Source organism: Chinchilla lanigera, unplaced genomic scaffold, assembly GCF_000276665.1.
Source record: "Chinchilla lanigera isolate Chin_1 unplaced genomic scaffold, ChiLan1.0 scaffold00034, whole genome shotgun sequence".
In the NCBI taxonomy this organism is placed as follows: domain Eukaryota; kingdom Metazoa; phylum Chordata; class Mammalia; order Rodentia; family Chinchillidae; genus Chinchilla; species Chinchilla lanigera.
Genome location: NW_004955435.1, coordinates 17,202,408 through 17,218,204, shown reverse-complemented (window position 1 = coordinate 17,218,204; position 15,797 = coordinate 17,202,408). Strand labels below are relative to the sequence as shown.

Below are 15,797 nucleotides of genomic sequence, written 5' to 3'. Positions count from 1 at the left end.
AACTTAGCAAAACCTTGTCTCAAAAATTTACAAAGGGCTGGGGCTGTAGCTCAGTGTAAAGACCATGGGTTCAATCCCCAGTACTACAAAAAGTAAAAAAAAACAAAAACAAAAACAAAAACAAAAACTAGACAAACTATGTGAGGTGGTAAGAAATAAAAGCTCATTTAAAAAGGCTTGGTTGGACCAAGGAAATAGCTCAGTGGCACAAGAGCCGGCCTGGCAAGCACAAGGCCCTCAGTTGGATTCCCAGTACCAAAAAAAATAAAATAAAATAAAAAGCCATGGTTATAGTACAGACAAAATTATATATACCAAAGCCAGGTGTGGTGGCACGTCTGTAATCCCAGCACTTGGGAAGCTGAGGCAGAAGGACTGCTGTGAGTTCAAGGCCAGCTTGGGCTACACAATGAGTTCAAAAACAGCCTGAACTACATTGTGAGACCCTGACTCAAACAAACAAACAAAAAAATAGGGCCAGGGACATAGCTCAGCAACACAAGTGCCTGCCTGGCAAACACAAGGACCTGAGTCTGATTCCTGGTACCAAAGAAAACAAACAAAACAAATACATACATACACACACACACACACATATAAAAAAAAAAAAAAAAAAAAAATATATATATATATATATATATATATACACACACCAATATCTAAGTACTAATCCAATAATTGTATATTTAAAAGGTAGTTTCATTAAAAGTATCAATGTGGAAATACAAAGCATTAAAGTATAAGGTACTTAGGTCAAGGTTATAGTAGCACAACCAAGTATTAAAATAGAAAGAGACCAGAGAAATCACCTAATCTAATTTTTGCTATTACAGAAGAAAGAAAATGTATAAGAATAAAATGCTGCTAGAGTTACCCCTGGAGTTATTCCCAAAGCATTTTACCTGCCAAGATATGAGCTTGGAAAAAACAGCAGCATATGTCCAAGCTCATTACAAGTAAGTATCTTTTCATATTTAAAGATTCCTTAAAATAAAAAAATTAGACACAAGGGTAGTAAAAAAAAAACCAATCAGATGCCAGTAGAATTCAGCCAATAACAACCTTCAAAATCAAACTGAGTTCATTTCCCTACTGCTAAATAAAATTTCAGAAAAAGCAAAAGGTTACCTATAGAAGCACCACATACACATGTAATGAGCTAAAACATGTCCTATTTCCATCTTGGTATCTGTAAATAAAGAAATTCATCACTCTGGTCTCATTGTATGCTACATTCAAGGTCAGATCTCTAGCCCACACATGCTTGACAGAATTTTGCACTTGCCTGTAGTAGCGTGACTGTAGGTAGGTTGAGCACACAGCTTTGGAAACGTGACTGGCAGAACCGAAGTCGATGACCTTCACACGGTAGGGCTGGCGCACTGGATCTACCAGCATAATGTTTTCAGGCTTGAGGTCAGCGTGGATCAGACCCAGGCTCTTGAGCTTCATCAGGGCTGTGGCTACCTGCTGTAAGATTGGCCTGATGTACTTGAGTGGCAGTGGACTAAACTTATTCTGCTTCAGGAAATCGTACAAGTTCTGCTCCAACATCTCAAACACAAGGCAGGTATGATTCTTATGCTGAAAGCACTCATAAGAACGGACGAAATTGTACTCATCGGCATTTTCACTGCTCAGTCGGGACAGGATGCTCACTTCAATCTGGCCTTGTCTGGCATAGGACGGGTGGTTCTTCAAGATTTTAATAGCCACGATTTCCTTGGTGCTCCGCTTCCAGCACTTAGCCACCTGCCCAAATGTCCCCCGGCCTAGGAACTCCAAGACTTCATAGCTGTTGGTCATAGAACAAAGGATCTCATGCTGGACCAGCTGGTAATCCCCTTCGCCACTAGAGCTGCTACTCTTCGTGGTCACAGTGGTGGTCGTGGCAGCAGCACCCACCACAGTCCTGTTTTGCAGCATGAGAGGTGGATGTTCTTCTATGATCTGCACACTACCGTTGCTGTCAACTTCCTCACTTTTTCTTTTCAGTCCACATTTTTGATATGGCTCAAGCAAAGAAACGTTGCTTCTGTGAGTCAGGGTCTGGCTGCTCTGGAAGGTCGATGCAGCAGCGCTGCCTGAGCTATCTGCGGCTGTTACAACAATGTGCTCCACCGCAGGAGCTGGGAGAAGGAGACCCTGGTCGTAAGCAGGAATACTGAAATTTGCTACCTGGTGAGAGGAGTTGGCTTGCCCTTGTGTGGCGGGGAGGGTTTTGCTGTGGGTATAATATTTGTCGTTGCTGCTCTGTCCTGAAACATCCCAGCCAGAGGGCTCTATTTTCAGTTTCTTTGCACTGCAGAAGGCACTCGACGACACCGATGGGGGGGAAAACACCTGCAGCTGTGATGCCATACCTACGGGAACAAAAAGAAGAATGAGGCCACAAGGCTAAGGCATGCACGGCTTCGAAACAGCATGTATGAAAACACTGGCAGGTGATAAAAGAAACATGATGTAATAATAGTCCTCTCATTTCAAAAGTTAATTCAGTCAGCCTACATTCACAGAAATACTATCCAGAAGTAAATACAGTAGTGTTCAGCTTTGTCTACTATATTTGAAAAGGATCACTGACAACTGACCAAAAAAATAAGCAGGTTGATGATAAAGGTAGAGTATCTTCTGAAGAAATGAAAAAAAGAAAAAAGAAGCCATTCTTCTGAAAATATGAAGAGAAAAACTAACAGTCCAGCTGTCCTCAATATCCCCCAACACCTCCACCTCAGTAAGTGCAAAGATAAATCCACAGACTGTTTTCCAGGATAAAGTCAAACTTTTGACACAGCACTCAAGTCATTTCATGTTTACCTGCTCCATTCTCAACCATCTGACCTTCAGAAACTTTGGGATCTCTCATCTTGCTCCATACTTTTTCTCCTTTTCAATAATTACTACCCTGGGACATTCCTATAATTCCTGCACTCAGCAGCCTTGAGACAGGAGGATCGCTGTAAGTCTGAAGCCAGCCTGGGCTATAAGCCAGTTCAAGGGCAGCATGAACTACATGGTGAGACCCTATCTCAAAAAAAAGCAAACAAACAAACAAAAAAAACTACCCCAAATTAGTCATTTGCAAAAGACTCTAAATTCTCCATCTCTAATTCAGACCCCTCCAAACCATACATCCAATGTTACAGACAACTGTAACTCAATGTCCAATGTTAAACTTAAAGCCTCAACTCAGTTTTCTCTCAATTATGCAATAGCACTACACACCCAACACTCTGACCAAAAATTGAGGCACTGGGCCTTGGTTTCCTCACCCATATAATGGTACTGGCAATACCTACCTCATAGGGTTGTTCTGAGACTTAAATGTCTTAATATATGTAAAGGGGTAGTGCCTGGCACACATTGAATATTACCATCATATTCATTTTTCTCTCTATTCCTCCACATCTAATCTCCATCTCATCAATTCTATCTCCTAATCGTATTTCAAAGCAGCCATTTTTCTCTACCCTTATTGACACCATCAAACAGCTAGGAGCCTCCAAATTAACTGCCTTCAATGCATTCAGAGGATCTCTGCTTTTAAACAATGCAAATCAGACAGCTGATCTCTATTCTTAACCACCTTTCTCCTCCTTCCCCCAGGGTTTTCCACTGCTTTGGGCATAAAGATCAAAATCTTCGATCTGCCTTAACAGCTCTCCAAAATCTGCCTTCCAACCCTCACCACTTTGATTCCTTCACTTCAGCCACACTGCCTTCTTCCTTCAGTTCTTGCAAGACCACTCAACCCCACACCCTCTGTGTTCAAAACTTTACACTGAGAATACTGTTCCCTGACACCTCTGCCACACAAACACTCCCCTCACCAGCTATCCCCACCTGGCATTCCCACAGCACCCTTTCCTTCTGTTAAGATGGAAATTGTTTGTTTACTGCTACATTCCCAGCCTCAGTATATGTTCCATAAGAACAGACACAGTTTCACTCTTTGCTTGTATCACTACAGCCTACTGCAAACTCTACTAATACAGACATTATTTGGTGAGTGAAAGAACTGACACCTGCTTACCAACCTCATACTACAACTCCCTGCCATTCACACTGAACTTCAGTGTTTTCAAATGCTTTTTTTCTTCTGCCCTGAAGGTTCTTCCCTTTTACCTGTGTGGTCCTTACACTATGGGTCTAAGACCATACGGTCTAAGGACCACACTCCAATACATATATCGTAATTTTACCAGTAATAAGAGAATAAACACAACTACAAGGTAAGGAAATGTAAAAGATGTCACAGAACATTAATAAGGAATGTGTAGATTTGTGTTTGACAATTAAAAACCATCTGCACTGGACTAGTCAGCTAGAAAGAAGAACGAATCATCAACCTTCAATTTCTAAATTGCAGGTTGGATTTACTTTTTTCCATAATTTATATCAATCCTAAAGAAAACAAAACAAACATTAAAAGCTTAGGTTACTGCAATTTAAATGATGCTATAAATATACAATATCTTGTTTTATCTGTATTGTTGACATAATACCAAATAAAATAAAAATCTGAAAATATATATATACTTTATAAAATTTACCTATTAATATATAGTAAAAGTATTTCTTGTCATCATCAAATTCAGCCAAATTAAACAAGTAAAGGAAGCAAATCTTCTAAATTTGCTTTCCACACGGAAACAAAGCTTTGTAAATGGGGAGGGTTAAAGGGAGGGTAGGGGGATGGGGGTAAAAAAAACAAGTTTTATCATGTACAGGTACAAATTCTCTATGATGAATGTAACTGTTATGTGTATCTAAAATGTACCAATAAAATCTAATTTAAAACTTTTATTTTCCATTTTATCTGTTTAGCTGCTAATTTTTACTCTATCAAACAATATAACTTTTATATAACTAGAAGTATCTAGTGAAATAATCTGAAAACAAAATTTGTAGTTTGTAGTAACTGTCCAGGAACAGGTCTGCATAATACTGAAAAAAATTCATGAAATGTAATACCAAATTTTAAAAAGTAGTATGTCCATAAAGAACAAATGCTGGCAAGGATGCAAAGAAAAAAGGAAACCCTTTTTTTTTTTGGTTTTTCTCTGGTACCGGGAACCGAACTCACGACCTTGCGCTTGCCAGGCAGGGGCTTTTGCTGCTGAGCTAAATCCCCGGTACCCCCCCCCTTTTTTTAACTCATTAATTGTACAGATTATTAGGTTTCTATACATGCCTGTATCTTGCTTTATTCAAATCCTTTCTCACTTGCCATTCCCCCCATTAGTCCCTCTCTCCTACTTTCAGGTCTTTTTAAAACATTTGTTTTCATTTTTAAATTTTTATTTTTTAGTTTCCTTATGAGAGAAAGCATTGGCGATACAGTACTGGGTCTTTCTGTGTCTGTCTAATTTCACCTAATATTATAATCTCTATTTCCATCCATTTTTCTGCAAATGGCATGATCTCACAACAATCCTTCTGCCTCAGCCTCCCGAGTGCTGGGATTACAGGCCTGCGCCACCACACCCGGCGGATCTGGTAGTTCTGATTTTTAGGGTTTTAAGGAATCTCCGTACTGTTTCCATGATGGCTGTACTAATTTACATTCCAACCAGCAGTGTAAAATGGTTCCTTTTTAACCAAGCCTGGTGGCGCACGCCTGTAATCCCAGCACTCAGGAGGATCATTGCAAGTTCGAGACCAGCCCGGGCTACAAAGTGAGCTCAAGGCCAGCCTGAACTGCATAGTGAGACCCTGTCTCAAAAAGACAGAAAAAAAATGAAAGAAAGAAAAAAAACAAACTACCAGATCTAGCTATACAACTCCTGGATAAACAGTATACTGAAGAAAATGAAGCCAGCATACAATAGATACAGCTGCGTACTCATGTTTATTGCAGCAACATTCACAATTAAAACACACAGTAAATGAATTACCATGTGCCCATCAAATGAATGGATAAAGAAAACATAGTGTATATATACACTACACGAGGCAGTATTAGTCATAAGAAGAATGAAATCATGCCATTTGCAGAAAAATGGGTGGAAATAGAGATTATAACATTAGGTGAGGGGCTGGAGATTTAGCTCAGCGGCACAGTACCTGCCTGGCATGCGCAAGGTCATGAGTTCGATTCCCGGTAGGGGGGGGGGATTAGGTGAAATTAGACAGACACAGAAAGACCCAGTACTATCACCAATGCTTTCTCTCATAAGGAAACTAAAAATAAAAATTTAAAAATGAAAACAAATGTTTTAAAAAGACCTGAAAGTAGGAGAGAGAGACTAATGGGGGGAATGGCAAGTGAGAAAGGATTTGAATAAAGCAAGATACAGGCATGTATAGAAACCTAATAATCTATACAATTAATGAGTTAAAAATTATAAAAATTTTAGGGCTGGGATTATATGCCTGTAATCCCAGCCCTCAGGAGGCTGAGACAGGAGGATCACAACTCAAGACCAGCCTGGGCTACATAGTGAGTTCAAGGCCAGCCTGCTACATAGTGAGACTCTGTCTCAAAATATAATATTGTTAGAATAAAAAATTTGAAACAAGAATTTAAAACAAAAATAATCCCACTTTGACTACAAAGTGAGTTCATGGCTGGCCTGAATTGCACAGCAAGACCCTGCCTCAAAAAGACAAATAATAATAATAATAATAAAATAATAGTAATCCCATAAATAAAATGTTTGGTATATATTGCAAACTTACTAATAAAACTTTTGTATATAAAAAATCATGTTCACAACTAGATATTTGAAAATACTGCATTTATGAGAGTAAAGTTATTGCCAACTTTTTACCATTAAGCAAAATAATAGACATTGATGATTTCAAATCTTGGCGACTGAAAAAGCACAAGATATTTTTCTATATAAAAATAATATAATTCTTATTCAGAAAGGCAAACTTAATTCACCCAAAGGAAAAAGGAAGCACCCAGAACCTCACAGCAATGGTGTGCTGTAGGAAAGTCAGTGCTCATTTCACCACCAGGACTGTGGACCCGAGGGGGGGGGGCAGGTGGTGGTTGTTGTTGTGACACATCCTGACCTCAGCTAACAGAAGGTGGGAAGACTGCAGAATCAAAATGGCCTTTTTTAAAAAAAAAAAACCTCAACAACCTTTCTTCATATTACACACTGAAATCAAGCTAAAAACAGCAATTTCTACACATGAGAAAGATACTATATTCCAAATATTTGCCTTTGCAAATAAGGAGGCAATTCTTTGCCTCCTCAAAGACCTCCTGCTACAAAAAGGAACAGAATTACGATCTGTTTAATTTTTACTATGTAGACTGCTAAGTAAATTACAAATATTTTCAACTCACATGGGAATCATTCCCAATAAGCTAAAAGTTACTTCTGACTTCCTGAAAGTGTTGTACCTCTCTGCTCTAGCAATGAACAAAGTCCTTTTCACGTCAAACCCCACTTTCCAAGGATTTAACCATCTCAGTATAATGACAAGTTTGCCCACTGCATTAATCTCAAACTAGAATTAAAAGGTAAAAGGCCATTGGTAGTCGTACTTGCTGCTAAAAAGACAACTGAGTCACATTAGAATCTAAGATTTTCTTTAACAGTCAAATGAACAGCTTCCCCACTCCCTGGGGCAAGGTCACATCTCCTAACATCATTTACTGGGTCCCACAGTGTAAGTAGTATAAACTGATTGATAATCTTATCACAAAGAATTCAAATACTATAGCCCTGAAAGGAATGACTGGGTGTGACAACCAAGTTATCATTCCTTAATGCTTTGTCTTCAATCTTCAGTGACTTCCATCTTTTCCCCAGCATATCTATAATAAATTCCTGCTGCTAGTACTCAGTGTCACCTTTGTGTCTTTAACACAGTTTCACAATTGCTGGCCTAAATAACCTAAATCAGTACCATATATTGATTTTTCCCCTAGTACTTGTCATTGTCTGACATGTACACAGATGTACACACTCCCCAACACACAGGTATATAGTCTTGTCAGAAGGCAGGTGAAGAGTATATGCTTTGTAAAAATAAAATGAGACAATCTGGGAAGAAAATTACTTTATCAGAATACCTAGACCTCTCTAGACTCAATTTTCTTCACTACTACGGTACAATTCTGGACTACTTATTCAAAAGCCCAATTGGTCTCCCCTTAATTGAACTCAAATCTCCTTCCTAACATCTTCTCTCTGATTCATTCTTCTCCTTATAATGGAAGCTTTTAAAAAATGCACATCTGGTGGCACATGCCTGTAATCCCAGCGCTCGAGAGGCTGAGGCAGGGGGATCACTGTGAGTTCAAGGTCAGCCTGGGCTATACAGTAAGCTCAAGGACAGCCTGAACTGCATGGCGAGACCTGGGCTCAAAAACACAAAAAAAGCACATCTGGAACAAATGCATGCCATACCTGCTCTTCACTTAACAACTTAGGGTAAGGTTCAAAAGGTCTAGTTTGTACTACCAGTCTTACAAAACATGATAACTGATGCAGTCTGGTTCCATCCACTTTCTCCATGCACTCACTCATCCAATAATACCTCCTCTGGTTCCTAGAGTAAGTTTTACTTTCTCCTGCCCTAGTTCCTTCATAAATAATGTTCCTTTCCTGAACTTTATTTTTCTCTCTTGGTCTTTTCTTAACCTCTTATCCTTACAGTCTCTGCTTAAAACTCACTATATCGTGAGGCAGGGACTGTTGATCTGTATCAAAATCATTTGCCTTCATCCCAGGCCTATGTTTACTAGTCCTCCACACCAATGGAAAGTGACAAAATGGGTAAGCCTTTCCTATTTCCCTATCCACCAAGCAGGAACTCACGAAGACCCAGCTTCCACTATGAGACCACACCCAAAGAAGAGGACAGCAACAAAATGACAGGAACATGGGTCCCTAAATGATCATGCAGAGCTGAACTGCCTGCTAACCTGGAATGACCACTTCAACCAGGAATATTTGCTTTAGGTTGTTGTAAGAGAAACTACTTTCCTTCTGCTAGATTATCTAGTTAGCCTCCAGCTGACAAACACACTCAGAAAAGCCCTCCTTAGGACTACTTCATATTAGGTTAGTAAAGGGTCTTCCAGCACCCTCTAGTACTACTTTACACTTACCACACTTATATTACCTATTTCTACAGACAAACTGAGCACCTACTACCAGTCTGCCAGGGACTGTTCTGGAAACAAGAGGTAATAGTTGCATTCAGGATGAACAAAATCCTCTTATTTTCTGGAGTTTACATTCTTTTGGATACACACACACACACACACACACACACACAAAGAAAACAGCAGGTAATGATTAAGTGCTCTGAGGACAACAAAACACAATGATGTGATTGAGATGGTGGTGAGGGAAGGCCTTGGACAGTGGTGGCTTCTAAGCTGAGACCTAACAAGAAACCATTCCAGTAAAAAAGAAGAGGAGTATATGCTTGGCCTGTCTGAAGAAGAAATGAGAATAGAAAGAATGGAACAATGGAGAAAGTAGAAGTAGGACCTGAGTAGGCAAGGAGGAACTAAATCACATACAAATCTGTGGGCAAGTCTGGATTTTAAGTACACTCATTCATAATTATTTATTTCAAACTTGACTTCTTTGCTAGCCAAATGTTTTAGCCCTGAGCTATATCCACAGCCTGATTTCTAAACTGTAAGGAGAACCTCAAACTGCAGAGTAATGGATGTCACAGTGTCACAGCTATTTTACCTTTTCTTACTTTTTTTGGAGGGGGAAGGAGGTTGAGACAGGGTCTTCCTATGTACTTTATGCTGGTCTTGAATGCATTCTGTAGCCTAAGCTAGGCTTGAACTCACAACGATCCTCTTACCTCAGCTTCTCAAGTTCTGGGGTATTATAGCTATGCTCCACCATGCCCAGCTCTCTTTTTTCTTGTTAACTATCACTAGCATCTATCACAATGGTTAGCATATAGTATGTGTCAAATGTTTGCTAGAATGAATGACTATAAAGAGATCACATTAATTTTTCATATATAAAGGTAAAATCTCCCCTCCCCAGAATACCACCAAAAGATTTCTAGATTTAATAACCAAATTCAGCAGTGTAGCTGGATACAAAGTCCACATTCAAAAATCGAGAGCCTTCTTGTACACAAACAACAAACTCACTGAGAAAGAACTTAGGGAAACAACACTTTTCACAATAGCATCCAAAAACATAAAATGCCTAGCAATCAATCTAACAAAGGAAGTAAAAGACCTCTACAATGAAAACTACAGTACTTTGAAAAAGGAAATCAAAGAGGATATCAGAAAATGGAAAATTATCCCTTGCCCTTGGATAGAATGAGGCAATATAGTGAAAATGGCCATACTTCCAAAACTGTTATACAGATTTAAGGCACTTTCAATGACAACACCAATAGCATATCCCACAGAATTAGAGAAAACAATCCTGAAATTCATCTGGAACCAGAAGAGACCTAGAATAGCAAAGGCAATTCTGGACAACAAAGACAAGGCAGGAGGCACCACAATCCCTGATTTGAAATCATACTATAGAGCTACAGTGATAAAAACAGCATGGTATTGGGGGAAAAAAAAAAACCCAGACCCAAGGATCAATAGAACAGACTGGAAGATGTAGACACAACTCCAAACACATTCAGCCACCTTATCTTTGACAAAGGAGCCAAATACCTTCACTGGAAGAAAGATAGCCTTTTAAACAAATGGTATTGGAAAAATAGGCTTTCTACATGTAAAAGATTAAAACTAGACCCGTGTCTTTCACCTTACACTAAACTAAAATCAAAATGGATCAAAGATCTAAATATTAAAACAGAAACACTAAATCTGCTGGAAGACAGAATAGGTAGAACTCTTGAAGACACTGGTGTAGGCCAAGACTTTATGAACAAAACCTGATCACATAGGAAATATCACGAAGAATCAACAACTGGATCTCATCTTATTAAAAAGTTTCTACAGATCAAGAGAAATCAACAGAGTGGAGAGACAACCCATAGAGTAAGAAAAAAAAAAAATTTTGCCAGTCCTCAAAGGACTAAATATCTAGAATATATTGAAAAAACTCAAAAAATCAGACCCCGCCCCAATTTAAAGACCCCGTCCAAAATGGGCATCTGAAATAAACAGACACTTCTCAGATGAATAAGTAGAAATGGCAAATAAATATATGAATAATATTCAACATCACTGGTCATTCAAGAGACGCAAATTAAAACAATGCTGAGATTCCATCTCACTCCAGAAAGAATGCCTATTATCAAGAAATTGACAAATAACAAATGCTGGCGGAACTGTGGGGAAAAAGGAACCCTGCGCTACTGCTCTATTGTGGGTGGGAATGTAGACTGGTGCAACTGCTGTGGAAATCAGTGTGGCGATTCTTCAAAAAAACTAAAACTAGAGGTTCCTTTTAACCCAGCTATTCCCATTCTTGGTATCTTTCCAAAAGAATTAAAAGCATCATACCACAGTGACACATACACACCTATGTTTGTAGAGGAACAGTTTGTAATAGTTAAATCTTGGAAACAGCCCAAATGCCCATCAATTGATAAATGGATAAAAGAGATGTGGGTTTTTACATAGTACAATGAAGTACTATGCTGCCACAAAGAAGGATAAGTTTGAGACATTTCTATCTAAATGGGTCCACCCTGAGACTATACCCTTAAGTAAAATTAGTCAGACACACATGTTTAAATACATTGTTTCTCTAGTGTGAGAAACTGAAAGTGCAAACAAAGACCAAAATGTATACTAGATATTGAGAAATGGGAAGAAAATGTTCAAATGAGAAGAACAACAAGGGAGAGGGTCCGAGGAGGAAAGGAAAGAAGAGACAAGGAAAAAAGAGAGCATAGAAGGAAAAAAATGGAAACAAAGCTTTTTGTAAATAAGCCGGGGAAGAGGGGTTGAAAGGAGGGGAATGGGAAAGAAAGAAGAAGCAAGATATGTCATGTACAAGTACAAATGCCCTAATGTGAAAGTTATCATTACATATATCTAAATGTACCAATAGGCCTTGATGGTGGCGCATGCCTGCAACCTCTGCACTTGGGAGGCAGAGGCAAGAGGATCATCACAAGTCCAAAGCCAGCCTGGGATACATAGTGAGTTCAAGGGCAGCCTGAACTGCATAGTGAGACTTTGTCTCAAAATAAATAAATAAATTCAATGTACCAATAAAATAAAAAATACATAAAATCTCAGAAGTAATTCTGACTAAAGAAATACTAACACACTAAGACAGAAATTGGTCTTTTGTCTGCAAAAAAAAATACATTTTATATATGAATATGCAAATACATAAATCTACATATTTAGGCATACTTAATATATATTTATATATTAGTGTTCTAAATACAGTAATACAGAAGAATGAAGTAACCTTGAAGCCCTAAGGACATAGTTTGAATTAAATTTCCCCCACCCCCTTTCCTGTGGTACTTACTTCCCTCATATGACAAGTCAGTTCCCCAACTGGTACTGCAGAAACAGGGTGTGGAAAAGGTAGTGTTATCTGACCGTGGATAACTCTACAATTCTGTGCAACTTCAGCCATTTCAACCCATTTTTTAATATTTTGGTAAAGTGGCTGAATGATGCTTTCCTTCTATCAGAGTATGTTTTCCTAAATTTCAATAGTTCTCCTAGATTCCTTCTGAAAAATAAATCTACAGCAGTAAAAGAAAAATAGGTGCTGTGTGTTAGGTAGTATTTTAGTAGTCAACAAGGTCTACAAAATTTAGAATAACGTAAACTATTCCTTAAGGAGTTTCCAACCTAAGAAAAAGGTCAAGATAACAAAGCAGAGATCAATACGAAACATAAATACTAGAAGACTGTTCAAATCAGCCAGCAAAAAAGGCAGAAGGATAAACAGGACTTAAGATAAGGAAGGATTAGCAGATGGGAGGTAGATGAGGCTCTTTCAATAACTGAGATGACTTTTGCGAGTATGCCAAACAATGTGGAAAAATGAAAAACTGTGCAAAGTAAAATGTATTTGATTAGCGAAGCATAGCAAAAAAGTACAGGATTTTTATGGCTAAAAGGGACCTTGAAAGATTCTTTCTAAAATTTTCTAATTTCAATATGGAAAAAAGAAAACTCAAAAATGCCAAACAAGTTTTACACAGCTAATGAGTAGCAATCTGGCAAAGAATTCAGGTCTTCTAATTTTTTTTCATCAAGCACTCTGCAAACATTGTAGGAGGTACCCTTAGAATTAAAAAGAAATATAACTAAGTTTCCCTACCTTCATTGACCTTAGAATATTGCTGAGGTGGTATGATATGAAAAGAAGAATGAAAAAAATAAAGGATGTAAATGTTTTTAAGTACCAAATTATGCACTGCAAAAATGCATTAGACATCTAGGACCTAGATTTCAACAACTGAAAGGAAGACTACGAACAAAACAAAAAACGAACTACCCTGGGCAGTGTACCCACAGTTCCTACTATTGAGGAGGCTGAAGCAGGAGAACTGCTGAAGCCCAGAGGTTTGAGATCAAAACTGCAATACTGTTTCCTTTAAAAAAAAAAAAAGAAGAAGAAGAAGAAGAAAGAAAGAAAGAAGGAAAGAAAAGAGAAAAAAAGAAAATCAGTGATTGTTAAAGTGGTAGCTGAAGCTGAGGGTGGCATCGCTCGCCTGTGATCCCAGAACTTGGGAGGCTGAGGCAGGAGGATTGTGAGTTCGAGACCAGCTGGGCTACAAAGTAAGTTCAAGATTAGCCTGAACTGCATAGTGAGACCCGGTCTCAAAAGCACAAAATAAATATATAAATAAAGTGGTAGCTGAAGGAAAATCATCTTGATAACCTGTGTTCAGAATAGCATGAACTATAAGGGAAGAAACTAGGGAGAAATTATTATTTTCAAAAGAAAAAAAAAAAAACCTTAAAAAATACACTGTTTTTACACTCATGAAAATGAAAATAAAAGGGCAGATGGCATATCAAGTAGCTCATGTTTACAAAATTACTTCAAATTACAAAAGGCCCAATTACAATACATAACTAACAAGCTGCACAAGTTCCAACTGTAAGAAGTTCACAAGGCAGGTTTGGCTCACTGACCTCTACCAACAAACCACTAATGGAGCTGTGCTTATAAAAACAAAAACACAAAATGAAAGAATTCTATTTTCCAGAGAACTTTGAACTATGACATATCTTGGGTTTTTTCTTTTTTAGGAGGCAGTTCTGGTTTGGTTTTAAACCTTGTTACCAATCAACTTGCTCTAAAAACCCATGAAACTACGTCCAGAGCTGGATAAACTATTCACAAAGGTATCACAAGCAAAAGTCCTACTTGTCAAGCTGAGCCTGTACATTTACAAGCTATCACTCACCAGTTTGCTCTTAAGATGCTTTACTGGCTAGGCTGCCTCCAGTTTCAACAGTAAGTTCTTTACCAAAATATCCTTCAAGCCAAGAACAGTACCTTAAAGTCAATGACAGCCTTCATCATATCAGTATTATAACACAACCCTGAGATAATTATATGCAAAGATCCAAAATCATTACCTGAATAACAATGATTAGGTAAAATGACTTGTTAGTAGATTTTTAAAAATCTTTTACAGAAAGCTTTCGGCTTCCGTACAAAAAAAGCTGGTAGTGGTTTGTATTCTCTATAATCTTACAAAAAAACAAAAAAAACCCTTACAGTCCAGAAATCAGAAATAGCTTTACACAAACAAGAGCAAAATTGTAGGTTTTGCTGAGGGCATCAGCCACTTAATTTAACCCCACTTCATCTGGAACAGGAAGCCACACTGCTGTTTTCATCAGAGTTACTAAGAAACAAGATAAAGGCCAGATTGGGGGAGAAAAAGCTATAGTTAAAATTAGTATTTTGATGCAATTCTGTCACTGGTAGACAAGAAAGAGCACTAGACAGCAAGCGGGCTGTGTTAGCATACACCTACAATCACAGATACTTGGGAGGCCGAGGCAGGAGGATCACAAGAGTTTGATGCCAACCTGGGCAAATTAGCGAGGCACTGTCTCAAAATAAAAAGGGCTGGGGGATGTAGCTCAGCGTTCCCGGCTTCAACCCCCAGCACCGCAAGAAAAGACTGAATCTAGGACTACCTTAAAAAGAATCTGTCTACAATTGAATCGTGATTAAGTGGAGAAAAGATTTACCGGAGCTTGGGGTTGTTTTTTCCTCCTTCCCTTCCCAGCCCCTCGCCTCAAACAGGAAAGAAAGCGCGCCCAGCATAAACACAGGCTATTGCTCAAGGTTCGTCACCACAACAAACTGGAGGTTAGAGCAGCGCTCCTGGAGACCGAGCCTTCCCTCCCGGTAGCTAGGCACAGAAAGGGATTCTTCTCTGCCGACCTGTGAACCGTGTGGGTCTCACGCAAGTTTTGCTTTTCTTTATTGTTGTTTTTGACAAAGCTTTCCAGGGGGCGACGGGGCAGCAAAAGTTTGCGTTCGAGGCAGACCTCCAGATGCGGCTTGCAGGGTACACATTAGGCGGGCTGGTCCTGCGGAGGCTCCACCATCATTACAAATTACAAAGCCAGCGACCACGGCACGTCAGCCGGGAGGACAGCGCCGCTTCCACACCCATCCCACCGCCGCCGTCCTCTCCCAGCACCGACTCCCAGGTCCACACGGCGCACGTAGTCCCAAAGCGCGGCGCTCGGCACAGGTGTGACACAGACAAGCACCAGCCTCGCACCGAACCTGGCACAAGCGCCCTGGGAGAAACCGGCCGGGCGAGCCGCAAGGCGGCCCCTGTCACCTGAGGACAACAACGCGCCGGGAGAAGCGCAGGGGGGCGGCCCGGCGCACTGGCCGCCGCTCCCCGGAACGCAGCCCGGC

At 39.4% G+C, this 15,797-nt stretch overlaps 1 protein-coding gene across 1 annotated transcript in view; it reads right to left on the bottom strand.

Moving 5' to 3' along the window:
• Nucleotides 1–15,797, bottom strand: part of Hipk1 (homeodomain interacting protein kinase 1) — a gene marked incomplete in the record, with an annotated part of 55,506 nt that overhangs the window by 39,167 nt on the left and 542 nt on the right. Inside the window, 1 exon segment of the mRNA XM_013516511.1 lies at nucleotides 1,286–2,363. Coding sequence (XP_013371965.1) covers nucleotides 1,286–2,361 — 1,076 coding nt within the window.